This window comes from Vicugna pacos, chromosome 25 (assembly GCF_048564905.1).
Source record: "Vicugna pacos chromosome 25, VicPac4, whole genome shotgun sequence".
NCBI lineage: Eukaryota > Metazoa > Chordata > Mammalia > Artiodactyla > Camelidae > Vicugna > Vicugna pacos.
In genome coordinates this window covers 39,011,087-39,022,383 of record NC_133011.1, presented here as the reverse complement: position 1 = coordinate 39,022,383, position 11,297 = coordinate 39,011,087, and the positions used below count along the sequence as shown (strand labels likewise).

Sequence of the window (11,297 nt, the reverse complement as noted above, 5' to 3'; positions counted from 1 at the left end):
ACAACTGCCTATGCAAGTGCACCTGCTTCGAGGGGCCAGATGAGACCAGAGAAGTTCCCAAACCTGGCACACTGTCAGCATCACTGGGGGTGATTCCCTGGCTGCACCCCAGGCCTACTGAATCTGCCTGCCCTGTTGTGGGAATTTATGTTTTTCAGCAAGCCCTGACACCAGCCTGGGAGATCCTCCTTCCTCAGCAGTCTGGGTCCAGCCCAGCCCCTCCTCAAACTCAGAGACCCCATTCCTGAGGTCTAGATATAGCCTGGGCCCCTCTAGCTCAGAAAGCCAGTCAGAGACACCTTCTGAGGGGATCTGGGAAGAACAGTTTATCTAGCTTTCCCTAGTGGAGTTGGAAAAATCCTGCCACATCTGGTTTAGTCTGGAGCCTTGGGTTTAAAAGATAAAGTCAAGGGGTCTGACCACTGATACACTGAGTGACCCCAGTGACTGTTTAATCCTAAAACAGTGCACAGGCCACCACCACGCTGCATGCCGGGAAAAGAGTTGGGTGAGCTGTGCTGTGTGGAAAGCAGCTGTCTAGGTGGGCACATGCTCAGCCCAGAGTGGGTGCTCAAGAAAGGTTTATCGACTGAATGAGATGGAAATAAATAAATGTAATACATTATTATGAGGGAGGATGTATTATTTTCCAGTTGGAAGGTGGGGGTTAGAAACTCTTACCTGTGAACTTCTGATTCTGGCCTGTGCTCTGCTGGTTCTCCACATAATGATCTAATTTGGTGCTCACAAATTGTGATATAGAATTATTGTTGCCAACTTACTGATGTGGCTCAGAGAGGATATGTATCTTGTCCAAGATGACAGAGAAATGAGTGGCAGAGCTGGGCTACAAAGTAGAGTGAATGTCCCAGGATGCTGGGAGAGCCTTCCTGCCTGCCCACATGCCTGACTGCTTAGGGGCACATGGCACACAGCAGATGAGCCCACAGACCATGTGTTGGCTCTCCACTCTGGGCCATCACTAATCTAGGGTCTCTCAAAGACTGAAACCCTGGGGATATGGAGGGAGCCCCAGATGGAATGTTGCATAGAAACTGAAAAAGACAAGCACATAGACAACACTGGTATTGAAAACGTGTGTAGAGGACCTTACGGTTCTGTCTGCCCACTCCAGCATCCTGCGTCTCCTGAGTCAATTCCTAGTAAGACTTGTGCATCTACCTCCCTCCCTCTCCAATTGCTTCTGTTTCTCTGGAGAGCCTGACCAATATATCTTTTTTCTAATTAGGAAACAGATTTGGAGAGATTAATAATTTGTTCAACCTTACGGTTAAGTGTAGATTGGGCTTTAAGTTCCAAAGATTTTCTTAACCATTATGCCACACTGTTTATATTCATATAACAATAAAAACCCTTCTATCCAACTGAAAAGTCTCCACATCAAGGTTCATTTCTGTCCCTCATTTACTGACCCACAGGCACGTGCAGCCTGCTCCATATTCTGTATTCAGAGTCCAAGATGGTGATTAAGTCAGCTCCTGGGCCCTTGTGTGGGGTCTAGAAGCTCCTCAGAGGACCACCTTTCTTTAGGACCTTTATTTCTTTCTGGGACCCGAAGCAGATACTTCTACACAAGTGGTCACTTCCTGGGCTCTGACATTCACAGGGACCGCTTCCCTGGTGCCTTGCTACTTCTCACTCAGTGCCCCTCCCCCGTGGCCAGCCCTGGCCCCAAGTGGCTTTCTGCTGAGACTGTCCACTACCAGTGTCCCTGGCCTGTCCTTAGTTGTTGACAGAGCCTTTCCAGGAGCTCCTCTTATGGAGATTTGCTGTGTTCTTGGTGGCATGCAAAGGATTCTATAGCCGTCCTGCCAACTATCCTATGCAGTGCCAATAGACTGCTGTTCCTGTTCCCAGAGGAGCAAACAGGCACCATGATGGCCAGCAAGTGCCTGGGCTGGCATCAGATCCAGCGGACCCTGAACCTGGTCTCCCAGAGACCACTGGGTCACTTCAGGGAAGAGCACGAGGCTGGAGCCAAGGATCCCGGCCTGGGTGGGAAGGAGAGCAGCAGCCCCAGGTGATAATAGCGTCAGTGGGAGGTGCAGGAGAGTGGCAGTTGAACTAGACACACTCTCGCCTAAGCTGGACAGAGGCTCAGGAGCGGGCCTAGAGCGCAGAGGAGGAACTGGAGGATGACGACGGCCCGGGGGGTGGGTGGGAGGCAAGGCGTGACCCCTGTGCCCGAGTCACGAGGTAGCGGGACAGCGCACAGACTCCCGGCTGTACCTACGGACCCAGAAGCGGTCAGGGGACAAGAACGATAATGTCTTGTTCAGCCACATGCTGACAAACCCGGGCGGGCACAACAGGTAGAGAGGGTGCCCTGAGGAGTCCTCGTCTGGGTCCTGCCAGGAGCTAGGGGTTCTCGGGAAATGCTAAATGGATCAGACGCAACGCTCGAGAATCCGAAAATCCGTCCCAAGCCCGCAAACACACATGCCGTCCAGGCTATGTCTGCGGCATCGCCTGCAAAGGGAGGACAGCCCGACGCCTAGGCGCTGCGGCTTGGGGCGGCCAGCTCTACGCGCCCGGGAGCTCCCGCCCTGCCTCCAGCCTGGTCCGGCCCGGCCGCCGCGCTCTGGCTCAGGTGCGCTACCTCCTGGACGGCCCAAGACGGCGTGGAGGACTGCCGGGCTCTGCTCTCGGGTGCCGTGGTGCAGGCATCCGAGTCCAGCCTTGGCGCTGAGGCTGCGGGACGACCCTTCTGGAGCACAGGCTGCCCCTGCCACTCCCCGCCCGCCCCGCTTGGGGCCTCGCTGCCCCAAGGCCGAAGCCTCACTTTACCCGCGCAGTATTAGGGACAGAGGGGAGTCGGGAGAAGGCGGGCTTCCCTCGTCTTCTAGGGTGTCACAGTGAACCAGCAAAAACTTAAGGTGCCTTGACCCTGGTGGGGGAGTCCAAAGCACTTGGTGGCCTCAGGGCCATGGGAGTGTAGCCCGGGGAGGCGAGCAGCCCAACCGCACGGCCCGCTGATCAGAATCACAGGGACAGGAAGAATGGGGATGTGGGACTCAGAGTTGCAGCCTCCCGAAGTGCCAGTAACTCCTCAGCCGGGGGAGTCTCAAAACTGCCCAGGGGGGAGCAGGGGGGCAGGGAGAAGTCACCTCGCCCTGCTGAGCTCTTCCCTTTACCACAGGGGCTGGAGGTCTGAGAGCTACAGGGCAGTCAGGGCAGATCTGAAGACGGCCAAAGCCCCACCCAGCTGCAGCTGCCTGCACCTGTCAAGAGAGGAACCTCCTGGGCCCCCAGCTTCCCCAGGCAGCTGTTAGGGCTGGGCAGGAGCGCCCTCCCCTGAAGCTCATGGGCCGCAGGCAGCCACCGTAAGTGCAGAGGCAGGGCGAGAAGGCAAAGAGCAGCTCTGAGGGCTTGCCGCAGGGAGAACACACTACAGGCGTCCTCCCAGCCACGGGAGGGAACGGAATTACCACAGATCGCAGCCCAGGGCGAGAGCCGGTGGCCTGGGCCAGCCCTGTCTTTGCCGGACCCGCTCTGGGTCTCTGCATCTGGCAACACCCATCTTGGGGTGCTGACCATCCCTGGCTAGGCTCCGGGTAAGTCCTGACGCCTCCAAGCCTCGGTCCCCAGTGAGCTCGGTGGGCTCTCCCGTAGGCCTGTCACTCCTGCTGAGACAAGCCCTCAGGGGTGAGAAGCGACCCTGTGGCCTTCCTCCTGTTTCCATCAAGTGAAAAGAATTTATTCAGGACATGGCACGTGCTACTGGTTGTGCCAGCCAGTAAGGGTGAGAAGGCAGGAGCCCTCCCCGCCATCCAAGGCTGCTGCCCCACGTCCCTCCGAGGCTCAGCCACGGCCCCTGCGCCCGCTACTCCCGGTAGTGGACCCTCTGGTGCTGGATGAGCTGGGAACTCTGGCCGAAGGCCTTGCCGCAGGCGCCGCAGGCAAAGGGCTTTTCGCCCGTGTGGGTCCGCAGGTGCCGGAAGAAGTGGGAGCGGCCGCGGAAGGCCTTGCCGCAGTCGGGGCACTCGTAGGGCTTCTCGCCCGTGTGGATGCGCTGGTGCTCGATGAGCACGGAGCTCCAGATGAAGGCCTTGCCGCACTGGCTGCAGGCGTACGGCTTCTCGCCCGTGTGCAGCCGCTGGTGCCGCACCAGGTTGGAGCTCTGGCTGAAGGCCTGGCCGCACTCGCCGCACTCATACGGCTTCTCACCGTTGTGGATGCGCAGGTGCTGCGTGAAGTGTGAGCTGTGACTGAAGGCGCGGCCGCACTGGCCGCACTCATAGGGCTTCTCGCCCGTGTGGATGCGGTGGTGCTGGATGAAGCCTGACCAGCCGCGGAAGCGCTTGCCGCACTCGTGGCAGGCGTAGGGCTTCTCGCCGGTGTGGACGCGCTGGTGCTTCAGCAGCAGCGAGTTGTACCTGAAGCTCTTGCCGCAGGCCTCACACCTGTGCGGCTTCCCGCCCTGCGGGCCGGCCGGCCGGGCCCCGGGGCCCACACCCAGACCGAAGCTGTCCCCCAGCTCAGCAGCCCGGGCTAGGCCGCCACCCGTCCCGGAGGCTCCCTGCAGCCGGCGCCAGGTGCCTCTCTTCTGGGTGCAGGGCCCGGCCCCGGGCGGCTGGCCTGCAGGCTGCTCCAAGCTGGACTCTGGCCCAAGGCTGTCCCCACACTTGGGTCTACGGGGAAGGCTCTGCAGAAGGGTCCTCAGCACCCCCCCGTCCTGGTCCACCTTGTCTTCAGGACCGTGTGGGTGGGGGGGCGACAGAGCCTGCGCAGGCTCTGACTCGGAATCTGAAATGGGAAACAGAAGAGGCAGATAGCACCTGGCCACCCACCAGACCGTCCCTCCACAGGGACCCCGCTGTCCCATTCTTGGTGACCAGCAGGGAGCACCACTCTGCCGGGGACCAGAGTGGGGGGAGGCCTGAAGGAGATTCAGACTCAGAGCTGAGCAGCAAGGCCTCCTGTTCCCAAGGATGCTGTCCAGAACCCCACGGGAGGGAGGCTCCAGTTCCCAGGGTGCTCCCACTCCATTCGCCCCTCAAAGCCAAGGAGACACCTCTCCTGCAGCTCTGCTGGCCCATGCCACTGTAGACTCCTCCAGGGACCAGCCCAGCTTCCCTGCCCACCTGGGAGTGTCTACTTCCCAGGGACTGGACTTCAGACACCTCCAGGATCTCCCAGGTGGGTGGAGACCCCGAGGGGACATCCCAAGGGCCTCTCTGGGGGAGAGAGGCAGGGGCGGGTGGGGAAGGACACAATGAGTGGGCCTGGATTAGTGAAGCCCCAGCCGGGCCTCGGTGAGAAGGGGACCACAGTTTGATTTAGAGGACAAGTGGACACTGAGGGCACCACACAGCGGGGCCAGGATGACTCCCCAACTGCTAGCCTGGGGTCGCAATGGTGCCAAGTTGGACACTCCAGACAGGCAGGCAGCTGTGGGGGCCTGGACTGCATTCACAGCCTCGGAGTGTGTCAGCAATGAGACTGGGACTCAATAGGGGGAGGGCTGTGGGGCAGAGAAGTGAACTCTGGGGCAAGCACAAGTAGGGCCTTGGGGCCCGGTGGCGGTGGTGCCCAAAGTGGAGGGCACTGTGCAGAGCCTGGTGGGCGGTAGCCACGGATGCATGCCTTCCTGGGCAGGCCGCGGGGCAGGTTCTGTCCACTCACCCGGCCAGCAGGTGTCTCTGCCAGTCTGGACCTCCTCCACATCCTGGAGATCCAGGCCCGACAGCTCTTCCTCCTGGGGTGGCTGGGAAAGCACCTCAAGGCTGCAGCTGGGGAAGCCTGGAGGCACAGGGCGGCTGGGCTCATCTCCCCCTCCTCTAGAATCAGTTGTACCCCCAACACACAACACACTTCCTTGCCTTCCAGAGGCTGAGAGCCAGGAAGGGGTGCGGTGTTCCGCAGATGGGGAACCATGACACTGTCTCCCTGAGGGTGAGGACCCCTGAAGTACTGCCTGGCTACACTGCAGCAGAGGGGGGGTGTCCTAGAATAGCCACCTGTGGGCTTTTCAAGTGCCCTCCCAGCCCCTCAGTGTGGGCAGGCCTGGAAGCACTGGCCTCTCTGGCCTGCGGCCCTCACCCACTCACTCAGCCACCGGCGGCCCGAGGCCGTGCCTCGCTAGGCAGACCCGGTGGCGCTCCGCCTGCCTGTGCGGCCCCGCCCTGAAACGCCCTCTCACAGAGTTCAGCGCTGCGCCTCCAGATGCTGGGCGCCTCCAGGGCGGCTACAAGGAGGGGCAGCTTGGCCTGGACTTGGAAGGCCGCCCTCACTAGCTACAGTGACAGGCTTGCTCCACCTTGGCCAAGGTCCCCAGGCCCAGGGCTCAACTGGATGCCATGCTGCAGAGGCTGGCCTTCCAGGACGGGCAGTGGGCACTGTATTGGCTGGAAGGGGTTTGCCTTGTTTGTAAAAGGGCACAGAAAGTGCGTCGCTGGGCCTGGCCATGGGGAGGAGTAAGCTGGGGCAAGCCGGGGTAGGGGATGGCCAGGGGACAGGTAGCGTTCAGGTCTCAGGGCAGGCATCCACCTGGGAAGGCTGCCCCCCAGCCAGCGGCTCCTCCCCACCTCCAGGCTGTGTGCCCCCAGGGTCCAGCCCTCTTCCATCATTTGCTCTTGCCCACAGACTGCCCCTTCTGCGGCAGGACTCCAGACCAAACTTCCCAGCACTCTGGAAGCACTGGCTCTGGTGGTGCAGTGCTGGGTACCAGGCCCTACGGAGTTGTGCCAGGCTACTCCACTCATCTGCGTCTCTGAAAGGTGCCAGGAGAAGAGGGGCTGCGCCCTCCACATACCCCCACCTACCTGACCTCCCTGCTCCGGAGGCTGAGGGAGGGGGTGGCCTCCAGCTCTTCGCTCACGATCCCAGCTTCATGCCCAGTGCCCCCCCGACCCCAGGGCCGAGGCCAAGTCCCCTCTGCCCATGCTGCTCCCTCCACCCCTCCAGCCAACAAAGGGCTCCCCTTCTAAGGATTCCCTCTGCTCCCCAACACCCTTCTAGTCGTGGCATCCAGCACTGTGCTTAGCCACAGGGGTTTAGAAACTGGTTCTCGAAATGACCACGTGTGTGGGGTGGATGTGGGAGATCACTGGGATCCAGGTCTCGGATAGGCCTGAGGGACCCCGGGCTTCTTGGGGTAAATGTCCCCGAACTCTCTTTCTGGCCCATCTCACTGACTCTGGGGTGGAAGTAGAGAGGTCGGGGTTCCAGACATCCTGGCCTGCCTGGCTGGAGGGCCCTGGGCAGGTACTTGAAACCTGGGGTCTTTTCTGCCAAGGCCTCTGTGGACCCTAGTACAATGCAGAAACCAGCAGCAGAGGAAGAGAGGGATGGTCTCTGCCCTGGATAACAGCTTGGACAGACGTTGGCCAGGCCTGTGTTCATGGGGAGGGGTGAAGCCCCCACTCCCACTCTGACCTGCCTGACTCCATCCCTCCTCCTCCTCTACACTGGTGCCCTCTCCAAAGCCTGCCCAGTGGCCCCATGTCACTCTTAGGGTCAGCCCTGGCTGCTTCCCTTCCCAGCAGGTCCCTCTCGTTTCTGGCATAGCACAGGGAGGGCTGAAGCTGCTGGCCATAGCCAGCATTCCCTCCCACTGGGCAAACCCCAGGTAACTGGACATATGGCTCAGAGGACCGAAGACCAGCCTTCTGGGCCCCTGCTGCCTGTGGTCAGTGGAGACTGGGTCAGGGGCAGCAGCCTCTGCACGGTTTGGGGGCTTGCATGCTGGGCACCAGCCTTCTCATCCTGCAGAACAGCCCCTCCCTAGTCCTCCGTCCCACCGGTTCGCCTCCCCAGGAGGAGGAGCCACAGCTTGCTGGGCCCAGTGTGGGCCTGAGTCAGACTGATGTGGTCTGAATCCTGCTAGTCTCCACTGGCTCGTATCTGGGCTTCTGGGCCCCATCGGAAACATGGAGACAGGAATTCCTACTTCCAGGCTGGTGTGAGGGTGAGTTGAGAAACTGGAGGTAAAGTGTGGGCCCCCAAACTCTGACTGCTTAAGGGGCGGGGAGCAGGGCCCAGAAGGGCATGGTGCTGGGAGCCCTGGGTCAGTCCTGACACTACTGTGGAGGGAGAAGCAGCTGGCTCAGCATAGGCCCACACATTGTACGTGGTGGAGGGTGTCGGGGCTCCTCGCAGTGGCCCCCCGCTCCACCCCACCCATGCCCACCCACACGCCACAGCCAGCCCACAAGGCCATGCAGGGGGGCGGGAGGGTTCCTGGAGTCAGGCGCAGCACAGGGCACGCTAGGAAATCCCAGCCCAGTCCCAGGCTGACCCAGTATCTCCAGGTGTGTGAGACCTTGCGCCACCCCCTTGACCTCTTTGGGCCTCACTGTCCTCATCTGTCCGTGCCCACCTGGGAGGACTGTCCCGGGGTTTCAAGACCATCCACACAGAGCCTGTGGCACAGAGCTGGCACCCAGAAGAACTGCTGCTCAACAGATCTCAGCTGCCATCACATCACTCACTGCAAAGCCAGGGCAAACCAAGAGCGAGAACCCTGGGCAGAGTGGGCCCTGCTCCTGGCCCAGTGCCGGCTCTTCAGGGCAGTGGTGCAGGCTGTGGGGACCTGCCCTGAAGGGCTGGGACACATCTGGGCCCTCACCCTAGCTGTCACCAGCTTACTGTGGTGTGAGACTAGAGTGACTGTGAGAGGGGTGAGGCTAGGCCTCTTGTGGAATGTGGGCCATGGGAGGAAGCCTGGGTACTCCCTGACATCTGAGTGCCAGCAGGGTTGAGGGGCACCATGCACCACAGAGCTTGGATGTCATCCCCCAACCAGCTGTCGGCTACTTCCACTTCCAGACACCCCCAGATCCTGCCAGGGTTGGGGTGGGGGGGAGCAAGGCTGGCAGCTCCATCCCTGCAGGTCCCTGGGGGTCCCCACCCAGACCAGCTTGCCCAGAACTCTGGACACTCTTTTCCTGGTGTGGGAGCAGAGCTCAGAGAGGAGACTGAGATAACTTGTTCCCGTCACACAGGACCTGGCCACTGAGGCTGCTGTTTTCTGATCCCCTCAAAGAACCACAATCTAGGGGACTGTTCCCCAGGGAGCCACTGCTCACACTGCTTGACCCCTAGCCTCAACCACCACTGCCCGAGTCCCGAGCTCAGCGCCGGGGTGCAGGAGCCCTAGCACCCAGTGAGCTGCCTCAGTTCCTGCCCACGGTGACAGTGCAGTGACACAGAGGGAGTGTGGTGGCAGGACAAGTACCATGTTGATGACTGTGGAGGTGAAGCTGGGCTTCGTGGTGGTGGTGGGCTCCAGGTGTCCCCGGTGACTCGAGACTGATGGGGGACAGGACATGAAGGGGCTTCTGACTGTCCCCCAGGGCCGCCATCTTCCCCCAAGGCCTGCTGAAGGTATGCACACCTGGGACCTGGGGAAATGAAAACCATGGCAGGATGAGGGGGTCAGAGGGATGTGCGGGGTGGGGATGAGCGTGGCAACATCAGCTGTCAATCAGCCACAGGTGAGCTGGAGGCTCCTTCACTGGGTGAGAGGAACAAAGTGCCCAAAGGTGACTGGGATCCCTGGCATGTTAATAACCACGTGGACAGCACCAGCACACCTGCAGGAACTGAATGGAAGCTCTCGTCACAGCAGTGGTCTGGAGTGTCCTCCCAACCCACGGCCTTGTCCACAGACAGAAGCAAGCTGGTTCTTCCAGAACCCCCCCCCCATATCATAGCTGGGGGCCGCTGGCCCTGAGGAGGGCAAAAACATTGAACCTTGCCTGCTGGAGCGTGACCGTTATAGGGTAAATCTTAATGGGACGTTTCCAGGGAGAAAAACCCTCCTCAGAGCCCTCAGAGGCTGCGGCCGTGACACACCACATGCCCGCCCCGCCCATGGCGCCCTCATCCTCTTTTGGGGTCAAAGACACTTTTCTTTACTCAGGTTTGCCAGGACAGCTGGGTCCAAAGTGAGAAGGACTTGTCTTTCACGCTGTGATGAAGTAGGATTCCTTATCTGGGGCAAAAAAGGGGCAGGGGAAGGAAAACATAACGTGCATCCAGCAACAGCACAGACAGTCCCTGCTTCAAAGGACTTCAACAGCACAAGCAGCCCCAACAGGGCTCCTCAACAGTGCTGAGACCTCTGGGGTCAGCCCTCGTCCGACCTCACCTCCTAGTGATGGGAAGGGTCACTGGCACCCAGGTAAGTGGACACGGGGTGGGGCTGCAGTCATGACATCTAGGTACAGGTCCTTACCGCCCCCACCATGTCAGAACTTGTTACTCGGTTAATTTCCGGGGGACTTATCTGTGAAAGGGCAGGTTCACCCCTACCCTGGCTGGCTGAGGGGAGGTGGCGGTCACACAGGGACGCCAGGGCAAACTCTTGAGTGCAGGCTCCATGCTCACGCTGCTGCAACGGGCTGAAGGCAGAGGGGACACAAACGCCACGGGCCCAAGAGCAAACCTTCCTCACCCCCTCTTTCCCAGCTTGAGCCTGCACCCCGTGGGAGAGGGCCCAATCTCGGGGCGCTTGGCAGCAGAGAGCAGGCTGCCCGGCTGAGTCCAGCAGCGGCCCTCGGGCCAGGGTCAGCTCTTGGGCCTCAGCTTCCCAACTGCAAAGTGGGCATCACGACAGCTCGCGTCCCCGGGGTTCCGGGCGCGTGGGGAGGCGCCCCGCAAACGGACACCTGCGACCGCCAGGGGCCAGGGCGCCCGCTGCGGCCCGCCGCCCGCGCCCCCTTGGCCCGGCGAGGGCCAGGGTCGCGGTGGCTGCGGGGACGGCGCAGCGGGGGCGGGACCCGGCCCGCCGGGACGCCGGGCGCCCCGGCAGTCGCCAGCGCCACCGCCCGGATCCCACTCACCTTCCGAGCGGGAGGCGGCCGCCCGCGCGCCGGCCGGAAATGCACCCGCGCCCCGCCCCGCGCACTTCCTGGACGCTCTGGGCGCCCGGAGGACTGCCGCCTCGGTGGTCGCGCGAGGCGGGGCTCCCCGGGAGGTGGGCGGGGCCTGTGGAGGCCGGCCACCCCTGGTTCGTCCCCTGGGCTCGCGGTCCCCTGTCCACGCGGTTTCAGGGCAGCGCTCGTGTGGCAGGATCCCTCCTTGCGCAGCGAGGGCTGGATTGTATACCACAGCAAAGGTCTTGTTACCCCCTGGGATTCTCCCGTCGGTAATATTAAAAGTTCCGTCCGAATCATCCTCGGAGGGCTCTTGCTTTTTTCAGAATGCTTCTACGAAGGGCCATCATTTGCTGGGAAACTTGCTGAAAGCAGATTCTTTCTGCCTTTTTTGAGGGTGTCTCGAATGCCTCCTAAACAGCCCTGTCATTGAAATGTGTTCCAAAATCTAGGGGC

General features: G+C 61.1%; 1 protein-coding gene across 4 annotated transcripts; it reads right to left on the bottom strand.

Annotated features, from left to right (window-relative positions):
* Positions 1–3,691: 3,691 nt before the first annotated feature.
* GLI4 (GLI family zinc finger 4) lies at positions 3,692–10,873 on the bottom strand. 4 transcript variants are annotated; one of them, XM_072949910.1, is made up of 4 exons: positions 10,809–10,873; positions 9,200–9,365; positions 5,647–5,763; positions 3,692–4,767 (listed from the first exon to the last, which is right to left on the bottom strand). In XM_072949910.1, exons 2-4 carry the CDS (start codon positions 9,324–9,326, stop codon positions 3,845–3,847), a joined length of 1,167 nt encoding a protein of 388 aa, XP_072806011.1. In that variant the 5' UTR covers positions 9,327–9,365; positions 10,809–10,873; the 3' UTR covers positions 3,692–3,844. The 4 variants fall into 4 exon arrangements, with proteins under 4 accessions (XP_072806011.1, XP_072806012.1, XP_072806010.1 ...); XM_072949911.1 differs by lacking the exon at positions 10,809–10,873 and adding an exon at positions 10,421–10,802; XM_072949909.1 differs by lacking the exon at positions 10,809–10,873 and adding an exon at positions 10,279–10,408.
* Positions 10,874–11,297: the final 424 nt, after the last annotated feature.